Source organism: Macaca thibetana, chromosome 1, assembly GCF_024542745.1.
Source record: "Macaca thibetana thibetana isolate TM-01 chromosome 1, ASM2454274v1, whole genome shotgun sequence".
Lineage (NCBI taxonomy): Eukaryota > Metazoa > Chordata > Mammalia > Primates > Cercopithecidae > Macaca > Macaca thibetana.
In genome coordinates, this window is record NC_065578.1 from 197,680,311 (window position 1) to 197,695,014 (window position 14,704).

The 14,704-nt window shown below is 48.7% G+C and overlaps 2 protein-coding genes across 7 annotated transcripts in view; one reads left to right on the top strand and one right to left on the bottom strand.

The window, feature by feature from the left end:
- Positions 1–14,704, bottom strand: part of MGST3 (microsomal glutathione S-transferase 3) — a 1,219,025-nt gene that overhangs the window by 293,712 nt on the left and 910,609 nt on the right. The gene's annotated exons all lie outside the window — the stretch shown is intronic.
- Positions 13,045–14,704, top strand: part of LMX1A (LIM homeobox transcription factor 1 alpha) — a 153,920-nt gene continuing 152,260 nt past the window's right edge. Inside the window, exon 1 of the mRNA XM_050768656.1 lies at positions 13,045–13,222. Within this exon, the coding sequence (XP_050624613.1) occupies positions 13,147–13,222 (76 nt within the window). The 5' untranslated portion in view covers positions 13,045–13,146. The remainder of the gene's footprint in view (positions 13,223–14,704) is intronic.

Genomic DNA, 14,704 nt, shown 5'->3' on the forward strand with positions numbered 1-14,704 from the left:
TCTCTCATTAGATTTAGACCTGACAAAAAGTGTCTATCAGTCAGAGTTCAGTTAGGAAGCAAAAGCCACCCCCAGTTGCTTGATTAGAGAAAATTAATATAAGGAGTAGATAACTAGGCATAACTGAAAATGCAGGAAGAGAACACTAGGTTACCATAAATGGAGCAGTTGCAAAGGGCCTACCACCAATAGGGCTGTTAGGGCAGAGTGGAGTCAGGGGAGAAGGAAGAAGTTGGAATGATAAAAATTAGAGCCTTGGAGGACATGCCTAGTGGACTCAGGGCCCAGACCTCTGAGGACGGAGCACAGGCAGCTGGTGTGAGTGTCTTTGAGGTGGGCATGGTGGAGCTAGCTCCGCATGAGTTGGGGAAGATGCTAGCTGGCTTCGGCTACTGTCAGGGGGATGCTACTACTGGGATGAAGAAGCATTTCTAGGTGTCGCTCAGAACAACAGGTAGAAGTAAGGAAGCCCAACTAAGCAAACTTCTAGGAAGGAAATGCTTCCTTCCTCCACCCTAACCTAGCGGAGCCTACCATGAGCCACCTGGCAAAGCACAGAGGGGTTTTGCAGGGTCCTGGCTTCAGCATTGCAAGGCAGGATAGAGAAGATGAGGTTAGAGCTGAGACACAACCGCTGAAAACCTGGGGCAGTGTGCTGGGCTGGAATATAGCAAAAGAGGACTTGGGAGTCGGCAAGAAGAGAATGAAACTAGAATTTCTTTTCCTTTCTTTTTAAAAAATTCCTGACACTTCAAGAATAACAGATTTGACGATAAGCCACCAAGATGTTGGACTATCTGCCGGGGACCAGAAAGCTTATATAGGTTTTTGCAGAGTAAGATGGCCCCATTCCTGACCATCCAGCTAGAGAAAGTTCTATGGAGGCTCAGCTAGCAAAGCGCTCAGGTGAGCTGACGGCCCTCCAAAGCTGAGAAGGCCACCAGAGAACTGCAAACAGGAGATCTGCTGCCCTCTTGTGGACACCTGTGGTTCTGCAGGAGGGTAATGGGACTTGAAGCTTGCAGAGGTGGTTGGCTGGCCCACTACACCTGCCCACCTTGAACTCGAAGAATGAGTAGCTGAGAAAGGTTAGCTTGACCGTCTGATGCAGATGAGAAATCTCTCAGCATTGGTTCATGGTGGCCATGCTTTTCTTCAAGAGGAACAAAAGTCTCACCACTGAGATCCTATTTGGCCAGGTACAGACACCTAAAGCTGAAAGAGATGCATCTGTTTCATCTGGACATCTACTCTGGGTCTTATAGTATCTTTTAAAACAGGGTTTGGCAAGCTTTTTCTGTGAAGGGTCAGATAGTAAATATTTTAGGCTTTCGACTTTGCAATTCCAACCATTCGAGTGTGTTGCTGTAGGGTGAGAGCAGTCATAGGCAGTCACTAAACGAAGGAGCATGAATGTGTCCTAACAAAACTTTATAATGAATACTGAAATGTAAATTGTTCATATAATTTTCACATGTCACAAAATATTTTTCTTTTAATCTTAAAAGTCACTTAAAAATGTAAAAATTCTTAGTTTGCAGGCTGTGCAAAAAACAAGCAATGGGTTGGGTTTGGCTCATGGTTGTAGTTGATGGACCCCTGATTTACAATCTTGAGCAGTTAAAGCCATTAGGTGGCCAGCCAGTATGGTGGCTTATGACTGTACTCTCAGAGTTTTGGGAGGCTGAGGTGGGAGGATCGCTTGAGGCCAATAGTTTGGACGAGCCTGGGCAACACAGCAAGACTGTGTCTCTACAAAAAATTAAGAAAAATTAACCGGGAATGGTGGAACATGCTTGTAGTCCCAGCTTCTTGGGAGGCTGAGGTGGGAGGATCACTTGAGCTCAGGAGCTGCAGGTTATAGTGAACCATGATCATGACACGGCACTCCAGCCTGGGCAACAGAGTGAGACTCTGTCTCTAAAAAAAAATTCTTTAAAATCATTAGATGGTGCCATTGCAAGCTGAAATGATGAAAGCAGCTTCTCACTATCTTGCCAATCCTCAGGAAGCTGCATATGCGTCCACAGAACCTGGCTCCATAGATGAAAAGGTGGTGTCAACCAGGGCTATCAGTTCCCTGTGTTTCAGGTTTGAGGGGGTTTCTGTGGGAGGAACTCTGGCTCTAAATTTTACCCTTTTTCTCACTAGACAGAGAAACCTGCTCTCATTTAAATTTGTGTTACTGGGTTCTAAAAAAATGAGGTGTTAGCAAATCCGAACCGAATCAACAGTTTGGGAAGTAGCAGACTATACCATGTCCTCATCGAGAAGAAGCTTCACTCCTAAATATCTTTAAACAACATGCCCCTTCAATGCACTGGAAATGTGACTACTTTAATATAAATGTGATTTTACATGATTTCCCAGGAACTCAATCATTTTTAAAGGCAAGATGCACCTGTACTGCGACTTACATTAAATGTGTGGTATTATTTGTTTCATGGATAGTTAAACCTATGGGTTGAAGATTTGAATAGAGGGAGGAAGAATATGAGAAACTTGAAAGATTTTAAGGGGCCTCTGTAAAAAAAAAGTTATGTTTTGGGTTACAAAGTGGGAAGTAAAGGATCTATATTTGTGTTGTGTTTTTTGGGGGGTATGCTTAAAGAAACTGTAAGGATGCCTAATAACCTGCTACCTGGCATGTTATATATCAGGGAGAGCTGGGCAGAGAGCAGGGGCTGGAGGGAGACTTCGCTGCACCCCTTTTTTTGCACCCTTGGTTTGCAAACCCTACTATAATCTGCATTTTTCCTTCTTCATTTCCCACATCTGTCACCAGGGCCTGACTCTGGCAGGCTCCGAGGACACTAAGCTCTCTAAGTCACACATCTGTGTGTTTTCCAGTGAAGGAGGCAGGTATCTAAAGGAAAACTGGTGATGCCTTGTGATAAATGCTAAACAGCCTGCCAGGGCAGAGGAGGTGCTAATTACTTGTCTGAGGGCTTAAGAGGTGGGTTTTCAACAGGGCAGAGAAGAAAGGAAAGGGGACTCCTGCCTGAGGACACTGCCGACTGGGTAGCAGAGCACAGGTCTGTGCCAGGAAAATGCATGGGGAGTGTCTGAGTCACAGTGTGTGTGTGTGTTGGGGGTAATGTAGAGTTGTGAATGCCTGAGTTGAGTGAGGAGGAGGGAAGAGAGAAGGGGAGTGAGGGAGAGAAGGCTGGAAATGTTGGGTGGGACCAGCTTGTGCAGAGAAATTTGGATTTTCCTTGGGATGTAAGGATCCATCAGAGGCCCCAACATATATGTCTGAAAACCAACAGATGACAGCTGGGAGTGGTCGTGGCTACAGACTAGAGGCCCCTCATCTGCGAGGTGAGAGGCTAGACCAGCTCTGCGCTGGAGTCCCGTCCAGGACTGACTTTTTATAACTAGGTCAGTATTTCTTCTCTTTATGCAATCGCTCGTGCCATCCAACTGAGGCTCAGCCAGCAGCATGCAGAGCCCTCTCATTAACTTCCTGCTGTCCTAAGGAGGTGAGAAATATTATCTGCCCCATTGCTCAGGGGAGAAGTTGCAGCCTGGGGTGAAACCACTTCCCTGTGCCTGGAAGTGAGTCAGAGCCTGCTACCCAGCGGGAAGAAAGATGAGACGCTAAAGAAACTCCAATGGCTGTGCTCCTCCCTCCCCACCCTGCCCAGATGTTCTGGGAGACTCTGGCTGAACTCCGGGGCACACCCATCCATGTTCCTGGCAAGCATGGCAGGCCGCAGTGTTTGCACTACCCAGCTTTTAGCTGCTGCTGGCTCAGAGCCAGGATGGGGTGACTGAGCCCTGGCGAAGGTTTGGGGTTGCCTGGAGAGGGCAGGGCACCTGCCAGTGGGTGTCCTGGTACTACCAGAAGGATCCAGGCATAGGTTTGCTCATTGAAACTTGGCAGCTGTAAACAGGGGCAGAGCAGTTTTCAGCTGACACTCAGGGTGGATCTCACTCTGCTTGCATATGAAATCAATGAGATAATGGATGGGAAAGCATTTTGAAAAGTCACCAAACTTCTTCTTGCACCCCATCCTGCTGCTTTCCTCCTGGATTTCCTATTTCTATTACCGCCACGCTGCTCCCCAACACTCTTTAATGCCTTTTCCCCTTCATTTTTCCCCACTTCACAACTAAACAGATGCTGAACTTTATGACTTGATTTCCGATATTGCTCTTACATTCATCTCCCTCAATGTCATTTCCCTGCCCTGGGCCAGGCCTTAAATTTCTCGCTTATACTAGAGTAACTAAGTTTATCTGCTCCACCTCCATCTTCTCCTTTCTTTGAATTCATCAGCCACCCTGATACCAGAATTAATAAACGAAGACCAAACTCCTGATTATTTTACTCCTCCAATCCCAAACTTTCGAAGACTCTCTATGGCCTGTGGAGTCAGAAACTTAAAGTCCAGTATTCAAACCTCCTGCATTGCCCCATTTGCTTCTGTGCACAGAGATTCTCTAACTTACTTTGACTTTCTCCCCGGATGCCTTTGCTGAAGCCGTGTCATCTACCTGGAATACCTTCGCCTTCGATACCCTCCTGACAATTTTTTTTCCTCTCTGAACTTTAAGGTTAAAAAAGGATTGGGGATAAGAAAGGAGGAAATGGAATCATGTCTTAGATGCATCAAAAAAACCTTTATTTTAATGGCCTTATTAATATATTCATACAACGAATATTTATTTTATGCAAGGCACTATGCTGAGGAATGGGGTGGAAAGATTCACTGTTTGCCTCCTTGGGCACTAAAATTTAGAGGTATGAGGATTAACGGTACATTTTCTTTTTTGTTTAATCAAACAAATCCACAATTACCACTCTAATCCAGGTGCAAACATATCTGTAAGGTGATTATTTCTGTTTTTGCCCTAGCCACAAGGAAACTCAAAGACAAATTGGACTCTCATTCACGGTATTCATTTGCTCAAATGTGCACACATAACAAGTGCCAAGTATGTACTTAGAACTATGTTAGATTGAACCATGTTATCACAGTTGCTACCTTCAGTGCAACTGTTAACTCTTATATTTAATATTATCTGTTTTCTCTCTTCCTGGTTTTGTGGTTCTATCTTATTAACTTGTTGTATATATCATTTCTTTTACATTTGCTATAATTCTTTTCACAAGAGGTGAGATACCGTCAATAGACAGAAGTAAAAATTTTCAAACACGGTTCATGAGGTCACAGGTCTGATCTCCATTGTCATGAGTTACATATGTTCTTTCATTACAGACTCTGTCCTAAAGCCAGCTAGACATATAAATATTGTTGGAAACACAATTTGATCAGATCGTAACAATTTTGTAAAGCTTTACTTTTCTCTGTTTCGTCTTGTAAACACAGAGTAACATTTAACATTCTATCACAATTCAAATATTTATCCCCACATTATTATTTGGGTGGGGGAGAGATTTGCTTTTCTGCTCCCAGTATGTAATGTTAATTTAAAAAATTATTTTCACTATTGGTAGTATTTGTATGTCACCTAAATCCTGTTTAGAAACTAGGAGAGATATATTATATAAATAAATTAACAATGGAATAAACAGGGCATATCCATCAGAAGAATGAGGATGGATGTACATTCAAGGGCAGGGGCATTCTCAGTCCCATTGTGGTTTAATGCCCTTAAACCAGGTAGAGTCCCTTCCTGAAAATGCCTGTAGGAAGCTGAAGTCTTGCTACTGGCTTGATGGAGACGGCCTCTGCACCTGTTTCAACACAGTGCTAATTCAGGCCAGCTGCCTCTGCCCTAGGCATTGCCTGCCTGTGGGGCCTGTTCCTAGCTGTTGTAGCCAGCACAGGGACACCCCAATGATGCAAAAGGCTTCAGCCAGGCTCCCAACTGCTCGCTGTGCATTGTCCCTGAGGACATCTGCCAAATTCATCCGTACATTCATCGCGTGATAACTGAGATGTGGTGGCACATGAACCAGGCCCAGTAGCTAACAGACCTCACCTCTTCACAGATCTCTCCCTGTTTTGATGTCTAGGGGAGTTCACTTTTCATGCCCCACCCTCCCCCCCCCCGTTATGTCCAGGTTTCTGGTATTTGGTGTGAAGTATCACACATAGATGTCAAAAACAGGGTTTGCCAGAGCCCATGAGTGAGGGCCTCATGCAGGAAGCCTGCAATCTGGGGACTTGTTAGGGAATACGTGGGATTGCTCCAGGAGAAATGCCATCTCAAGTGTGGGTGGAACCAAGAGCCAAACACTACACTAGCCTCACTAAGCACCAGGGACTGTCTTCAGTTCAGTTCGGTTTAGGTTAATTCAAGTTACATTCTCTGGACACCTATGTTCAAGTGCTGGGTACCACAGATGTAAATAAAACATGGTCCTAGAGCTGCTTATTGTCCAATAATGGTGACAATGATCACAATAGCAGCTACAATTCACTGAATCCTTACGATGTTCCTAGCACTGTGCTAGGTATTTTGTATTTATTATTTTATTTAAACACACAGAAAAACAGCTCAATAGTTTCCTCAGTTTACCAAATGAGGAAATGGAAGCTTGGAGAGATTAAAGAACTTGTCCAAGGCCATCATCAGTGGCAGTGTCAACAACCAATCCCAGGTCTGTCTGACCCCAGGGACCGTCTTCTTAACTGCCCTGCAATGCCATGAGCCCAGCCATGGAAGACAGCCTATCCCAGGCACAGAAACCCCTCGGTTACACCGTGATAACTGCTGTGACTAGGCACAGGGACTCTGCCTGAATGCTGGCATGGTTCCTGTTTACTCATAAGAACAGGGCAAAGCCAAGGTGATTTCCCTTCAGAAACTATATGCACTCATTCAGAGGGATGATAGAGGAGACTTACAGAGTCTGAACAGATTATTAGATGTTTCACAGCCATTGTCTCTATTAACTCTCATAATAACTCCGGGGGAATATCATTCCTCTTCTGTACCAATAAGGAAACTGAAACATGGAGAGGCTGAATAATTTAAGATTAAACGGCTTACTAATGTCAGCGCTGGGATTTGAACTCAGGCCTGTCTGTTTCCAAAGCCCACTCACGCTTATTCCAGCCTGCTGAGTTATGGCATGAAGTAGACTATGACTTCAGGGCATTTGTACTTAGTCAACACATATTCACGGGTCTCTACAGTATGCGAAACATTGTGCCACATTGAGGAGAATCACAGGGGAGTCTGACATGGAACCTTTTCTTAAGGAGCTCATGGGACAGCAGGAAGATAAAGTGGGCATGTAGATAATTCTACTGCAAGGTTCAAAGAATGTGCTGCTTTCAGTGGTACTCTTGTTAGCCTGGACAAGTTTCCTCCTTGCCTAGGGCCATCTTTGCCAGGCTGGAGGGAGCCTTTGCCAGCCTTATGCTTAGGGAGCAATATCCACATTTGCATTGTCGGACTTTCCTCCTATTCCAGCGGCTGGTTTGGGATGTCCCTTTCACCCTAGAAAGTGAGAGCCACCTGGTCCTCTAGCTCTGTTGAGAGATCTGAGTGTCAGCACAGGAATGGGGGATTCACATGAAAATAATCCAGGTAAGGGTAGTGTGTAGTTCAAGTGTGTCCCTGCAACCATGAGCCAGTCTTTGGCTGTCCTCGTTAGAATATTGCCATTCTAGGCGGGAATGTTCCTGCTTCTTTTCCTCTTGCTTGAAACGCACTTTGACATTTTTTAACAAATAACACAAGTTTTCCTTTGTGTTTCCCTTAATAAAACACAGAAATGAGAGCAAGAAAAGGAAAGTAAAAAAATGTGTTCCTGTCATCTCCACTCTATAGCAGGATGTCCGTCCTCCTCCCTTTCTTTTCTTTTTTTTTTTTTTGAGACAGAGTTTCACTCTGTCGCCCAGGCTGGAGTGCAGTGGCGCCATCTCAGCTCAGCTCACTGCAAGTTCCGCCTCCTGGGTTCATGCCATTCTCCTGCCTCAGCCTCCCGAGTAGCTGGGACTACAGGTGCCTGCCACCATGCCCGGCTAATTTTTTGTATTTTTAATAGAGACGGGGTTTCACCGTGTTAGCCAGGATGGCCTCATCTCGATCTCCTGACCTTGTGATCCACCTGCCTCAGCCTCCCAAAGTGCTGGGATTACAGGCGTGAGCCACCGCACCCGGCCCTCCTCCCTTTCTTCTTCCCTCTCACCAAGCTTTGGTCTCTGACTCCTCTGTCGTCACTCCTCTCCCCAAATCTCAGTCACAAAGACTCATGCATCTGATATTTTTGCTTCTCTGTTTTCTGCCATAGAAGGGGTAGCTCCACAGCTATTCTGCACATCCCACCCTCATCTTCTACAAATCGCTATTGGACTGAAGACAGATGACAGAATTGGAACAGGATCTAGAAAACCTCCTACTTGGAGAAGTATCTCCAAGTTCCAAGGTCTCACATACCCGCTGGGACCCACAGATACACCCATTCATTGGTCCCGGCCTGTCTTCCTCCAATGATGTGGCTTCCAGACCAACTTGGCAAAGGCCACATATTTCCCTCTCAAAACAAAGCACTAGGCTTAAGACATAGTTCCTGGGTCTCTTGGGATCTGCTTGAAGTTGCAAGATTTCTGAGACAACAGCTACCTATCTCTTAGCAGGGATACATTTCACACTTGGATCAGTTGTACAAATGCGATATGGCAGAGATGGGCCCTGCTAGCAGACCATGTGGAAAAGGACTGAGGAGGTTTTGTTAATGACACACACAGTGTGAGTCGACAGCAGTCATTGAAAATGCTCACACAAGGCTGGATGGGGTGGCTCACGCCTGTAATTCCAGCACTTTGGGAGGCTGAGGTGGGTGCATCAAGAGGGCAGGAGATTGAGACCATCCTGGCGAACACAGTGAAACCCTGTCTCTACTAAAAAGACAAAAAAATTAGCTGGGCATGGTGGCAAGTGCCTGTGGTCCCAGCTACTCGGGAGGCTGAGGCAGGAGAATGGCGTGAAACCGGGAGGTGGAGCTTGCAGTGAGTCGTGATCGCGCCACTGCACTTCAGCCTGGGTGGCACAGAGCGACTCCATCTAAAAAAAAAAAAAAAAAAAAAAAAAGAAAATGTGGCACGTTAATGGGTGTTATATTGCTTGAGAAACACCGTGAACACACTATCACTGGAAAGTCACAGCAGGCCTGGGTGCCATCGTTTATAAGAGACAGAAAAACTGGATCAGATTCAAAGAGTGGGCAGGAGAGGGAGGCCAGCTCTGCCTACATCTGAAAGTTTTAGAGGCAGGATTTGACTTCCTGAATGGCTAGCCCTGAGGAATCAGTGGAACAGAGGGCGAAAACTTTAGAGAAATGAATTTTGATCCATTACAAACTAAATGGTTGGACCACATGAGCTTTAAAATCATTTCCAACTCTAAACGTGTAATCTTTCGGGTCCCCTCTGAAGTCTATTCACCTCATTCCTATGAATTATCAGAGTACTTCTTTTTGATAAAAGGGAGAAGATGGCTGATTCTTCACAAATGGCTTCTGGGCAGTGGCTCTGTGGCATCTTCTTTCATTTAAAAGGTAAAATAAGAGCGTTTGAGTTTAAACCACAAGGAAAAACACGAGGCACAGTCAGGAGGATCTTTCATAGAGGGGTCAGAATGATCCACCTGTGGTCGTCCCACCCATCCATGTCACTGAGTTGACGAAGGCCAAACTGAAACAATCCTGGGGTAGGAGTGGGATTCATGACATTCACTTCATTGAAAGAGGGCAAATAAATCACAAAAGAGAAAGCTCCAGATAAATATGTTTCATCTTTATTGGTTTAGACACATCACTTAAATACATCAGCCGAGACTACACCTAGGCAACCACTGTGCAGCACCTCGTAAGGATATGTTGGTTCTATTGCCTACCCCACTGGCCAAAGCCAGTCTGATGTCACAGACTTTAGACTGTGAGGGCCTGACCAACCACATAATGTAGACCCTTCATTCCAGAGAGGTATTGACATCTAAAGAGGTGAACTGATGGCCCAGACCAATTCAGTGGCAAAGCTGGGAATGGAACTGAGGTCCTTCGATTCCTGACCCTTCACTGCAGTGCCTCCTGACTGTAGTGAGAGCTCTACTCATTCCTCAGCCAAGTAAAGGGCATGTGTTCACCAATTATATGTGTCTGGGTCTGCACTAAAAGTGATATGACTTATGATGTGACTTTGAGGCGCAGTCCCCATCCTGAAGTGCCCCATGGCTGGGGAGACATTCTCACAAAAAACCTGTGTGATCTACACTAATCAAGCTGCCTTGTGGGTGGATGTAAGAATTGTTTGAAAGATTTGGGTTTCAGGTCAAATGACAATCTATCCACTTTCAGGATATTCACTAAAAGGAACAGTCTTACCACTAGTTAAAACAAATTTCATATATTCAAGACCTTTAGTGAAACCCAAACTCTGCCGAGTATTTAAATAAAAATATTCCTTATGGTTATATCTGCCCTACTCCATTTTTTTCTTGCTTAACTTCTATTTCACATATTATCCTAATAATACTTGCAGTTTGTATTTTTTTTACACCCTGCTATACCTGGGGTGACAGAAAGGACAGAGGTTAGGTGTTAGGAGACATGCCACTAGCCATCTGGGCAACATCAGGGAAATCTCCCAGCCATGCTAAGCTCCAAATATTCATCTGAAACAATGGATAAAACTGTTCTGCCTACTTCACAGGTTTGCTGTAAAGATCAAGCAAAATCGTGTATGTGAAAATGCCTGAAAAGTGTAAAGCAGCATTCAAATATATCGCATTAGTCTCTTTGCCATTTCCCCTCCTTCGTCTGGAGTCATATTCAGTGTTTGGCTTGTGCCTGCTGGCAGAAAGCACTTAGAATGGCGAATGGGGTCGCTGCTCCTAAGCACATTAGAGCAAGTTGCTGCCAGCACTTTTTATTTAAAAATAAAGAAGTGCCTCTGTCTTTGGAGGAGGTAATAGAAAAACCCTGGCTATGTGGCATCTCCTCTGCTTGAGTTCACCATGTCAAACGGCCTGCCTCATCTCAGTTCAGTTCAGTTTAGGAACTGAAGGCGCCCCAGAGAATCCCACTGAATTGAACTGAACCTTCCCATGATATTCAGATGATGGGACTCAGATTCCATGAATTCCCTTACATTTCCCTCAACTGTAAGACTGGGACAACAATTGTCTCCGCTTCATGGGGGTTGTTGTAAAGATTAAATGAGGTGACTATGTAACAAAGCTGGCACAAAATAAATGATAAATGCTAGCCAGCATTGTGATTTATTTATTGACGTCCACCTGGGCCACACAACATGCTTACCTCCTGGGATATACCGACGGATAAGGCCTTATTCCTGCTCTGAAGGGAGCTAAAGGTCTGTTACTGTAAATTAAAGTTAGGAGGTGCAGATACTTCACATTTCCAGAGACTTTGTTCCCCTAACAATGTCCCTGTACCTGATTTCCTGTAGAGTGTTATTGCAGGTTCATCATCTTGGGGGGCAGATCCCACCTAGTGTCTCTCAAGAGCGTGATTCTTAGACCGTGGGTCCCATGGCCTCTGTATACCCCATCAATGAATACGGTTCGAGCTTAAAGGAAGTTGGGAACTGGCGAGAGCCCTCAGGTGATAAGGGGTTTGAGGAGCTCAGAGCTGCTGGGTCCGCAACCACCGGCACTAAACAGCTTCTCAGCGCTTCCCGGGGCCCGGGTAAGGATTGCAGCGCTTTTATTGCAGCAGTTAGAGAGCGGCGGGGGAATCCTCGAGGCCGCACCGCGGTCCAGGAGGCACCGACATCTCCTTAAAGGCCCAGTTGGGGTGAGGGGCATTGGGGGGCGACCGGGCCAGAGAGCCCCGAGGTAACAGTTACACGTGGAGGGGAGGAAACTTTGCGTGTCCGAGAGCTCCCAGAGGCGGAGGGGCGCAGAGGGCCGCGGCCGTGTGGTGGCCGCACCGCTAGGCTGGGAAAGGGAGCACCACAGCCCCGCCACGGGACGCGCTGCCAGCCCCCCGCCCAGCGCACCCCACCCCCTCTCCTCCGACGCGCACGCAGCGCCGCGGCCCCTGTCAGAAGCTGCAGGATCCGCCCCGGCGAAGCAGGGCCGACTCGCACCCAGGACCCTGGGCCTCTGCCTTCCCTCCTAGCCTCGGAGAAGCAACCGGCCCTCTCCTCCTGCTGAGGAGCGACGCGGGCTGGTAGGACGTCCCGGGAAGGCCGGCAGCTCGCGACCACGTCCCGGCCCTGCCCGGGCGCGCCGAGGAGCAGAGCCAGGGGCCGGCATTCGCTCCGGCTCCCTCCCCGGCGCTCCGGAGCCGAGGGCGGCTCCTGCGGCTGCAGTCTCGGGGGCGACGCCTTCCCGGGCCGAAGCTTCCAGCAGCGCTCCGCAACTTCTCTCTGCTCCAGTCACTGGGAGAGAGCTCGCCTACCAGGTAAGTAAGGCTACCCGTGCCTAGGCTGTCGCTCGGGCGGGCGTGTTTCTGAAAGTTGATTTGAAATGCATCCAAGACTGAGCCGGGCCAGCCGGGGCTCCTCCCCGAGGCGACTCCTTTGCTTCTGCAGACATTCTCGGCACTGGCCGACTGGCGGGAGGACCTCCCTGCGCGTCCCGCACACCGGCTCCCGCGCGCCCCCCAGCAGAGTGTAGCGCCGGGAGTCCAGAAGCGGGCGGGACGCTCTCCGGGTCCCTTACTGTGCCCCTTCTCGACCCGGGGCAGGTGAGGGCCGCAACGCGGCGGCTGGCACGCGGGATTGCAAACCCCATCGTCCCGCGTGCCTGGACCCCGTCGCGCGAGGGAGGGAACCCACTCTTTATATACCCATCATACCCCAGTAGCTGAGTTCCTGCAGAGACGTCCCGAGGGCCCACCTTCGTATAGGTTGGGGCGGAGTCGGATTCGGGATGGAAAACCTGGGGCAAGGGATGGATGTGGGGGTGGGGGGGCAGGAGAAGGAGAAACGCAGTTGGGGGGCGGAGGCCTAAGTACATAACGTGTTGACTTCAAGTGAAATCAGATCAGTCAGAGCAGTTCGCAGTGACTGATCTCTTCTCCCACCCTACATTCTCTTGGCTGGACTCTCTCCTCCTGGCTGATTCTGGTCGCCCTGGACACTCCCTCCGTTCTTTCCCAGGAGTGCGGTGGCTGCGGGCGCCGAGTCCCAGCGGACACGGACGTCAGACGCATCGTTTCTTCTCCTCTACAGGTCCTCCTGGCCCGGCCCGAACATGCTGGACGGCCTAAAGATGGAGGAGAACTTCCAAAGCGCGATCGACACCTCAGCCTCCTTCTCCTCGCTGCTGGGTGAGTGTTCAGGCCGTGCGTCCCGGGCGCACTCTCTTTCCCGCCTGGCCCTGAGGTCTGGAGCCCCGCTCTTTGGGACCTGGTCTGCGATAGGGGAGCTAGCGCCCCTCTTCATGCACTAAACTGAGCCCCATCACTATCTGTCCGTCAGTCCTTGTGGGTCGTCCCCATCCAAATAAATCCAACAAGCCGCCCCAGGCCTCACGCACCGGGCACCGAATTCCCCAAAGCCGCGAGGGGTGGGCGAGCTTGTTCGCAGGCGTCTGAATGGCAAGTGATTAAAAACACCCAGGGCTGGATTTTTAATCTCGGAGCTGATCGACGTCTCATAAATGCCGCCCTCTTCTCACGGCCTAGAGGCAGTAGCATCCGAGACCCGAGGCCTGGAGAGCCCAAGTTCGAGGCGGCTTCTCTCCCCCACCAACTCCAGCCACAATTTCAGCCATAGGCACGGCCGAGAGAGACTTTTCCGGGCCGATAGGCAGCTCAGCGCGGGGATTAGACCGCGCGGCGGGGCCCTAGCCTCCGCGTTAATTAACAGGAGCTGGATGCCGGGTCCTGTGGGTCCCCCCTCACAACTCCTTTGCAGCTACAGAGTAGGAGCAGTGAGTCAAGGACCCCGGAAGAGTGTCCACACACGGGTCTTGCAGAGCTGAAGCCAGAGATTCTGGTTACGGCTTCCCCAACCACTCTGCCCTCGGAGCTTTTCAAGTTTGGGAAGCCCGAGTTTTATTTTATTTTATTGTATTTTTATCAGGAGAGACTTTTCGTTCTGTCCTTTAAACTTCTTGACTCTTTCACTCGGAACCGCTAGAGCGGCATGAATGTGGAGGATGAGACAGTTCTGCTGGAGAAACCAAATCCAGAGAGGAATCTCCTCACCTCCAACGCCCCAGATGAAACGAAATCACGTGCACTGAGCGCCCCTCTTTGAACCCCCCTTTCGGGAACTTTTGGACTTGCCCAGCCTCGGAAGAGAGCGGAGGCCAGAGCAGGCAGTACCCGGGCGGGTAGCGGGTGCGGATTTATGTATACAGCGGGCGTCGCTTTTTGCTCTGTGCCCTCCGTCCGGCCCACGTTGGCTGTCAACGCCCAGGTCTTGGCCCAGGACGCCGGGACCCTACCGAAAGAAAATAGAACTGTAAAATTGAGGTCTATCTCGCTGCTTCTCCTAACCTTCCGCGTCCGCTCCCCAAAGCGGCAGGTTCAGCTCCCGAGCCGGTGGCCTGGCCTCTCGAAAGGGGAGAGTGGACAGAGAGTGCAGCTGGGAAATGGGGAGTGCAGGAGTGTTGGTACTGGGGGGACAAGCGCAAGAGTGTTGTTACTGGGGGACAAGGCCTTCTTTCAATAGCTGTGAAAAGTGCCAATAAAGGTGGCCAAGCGTCGCCACCTGAACCACCTCTCCGCCTCCCACAAACTAAAGGAACAAAACACAAAAAGTCCAAGGGGTAGCGAAGAGTGGATTCCCTGCCTCCGCTGAGT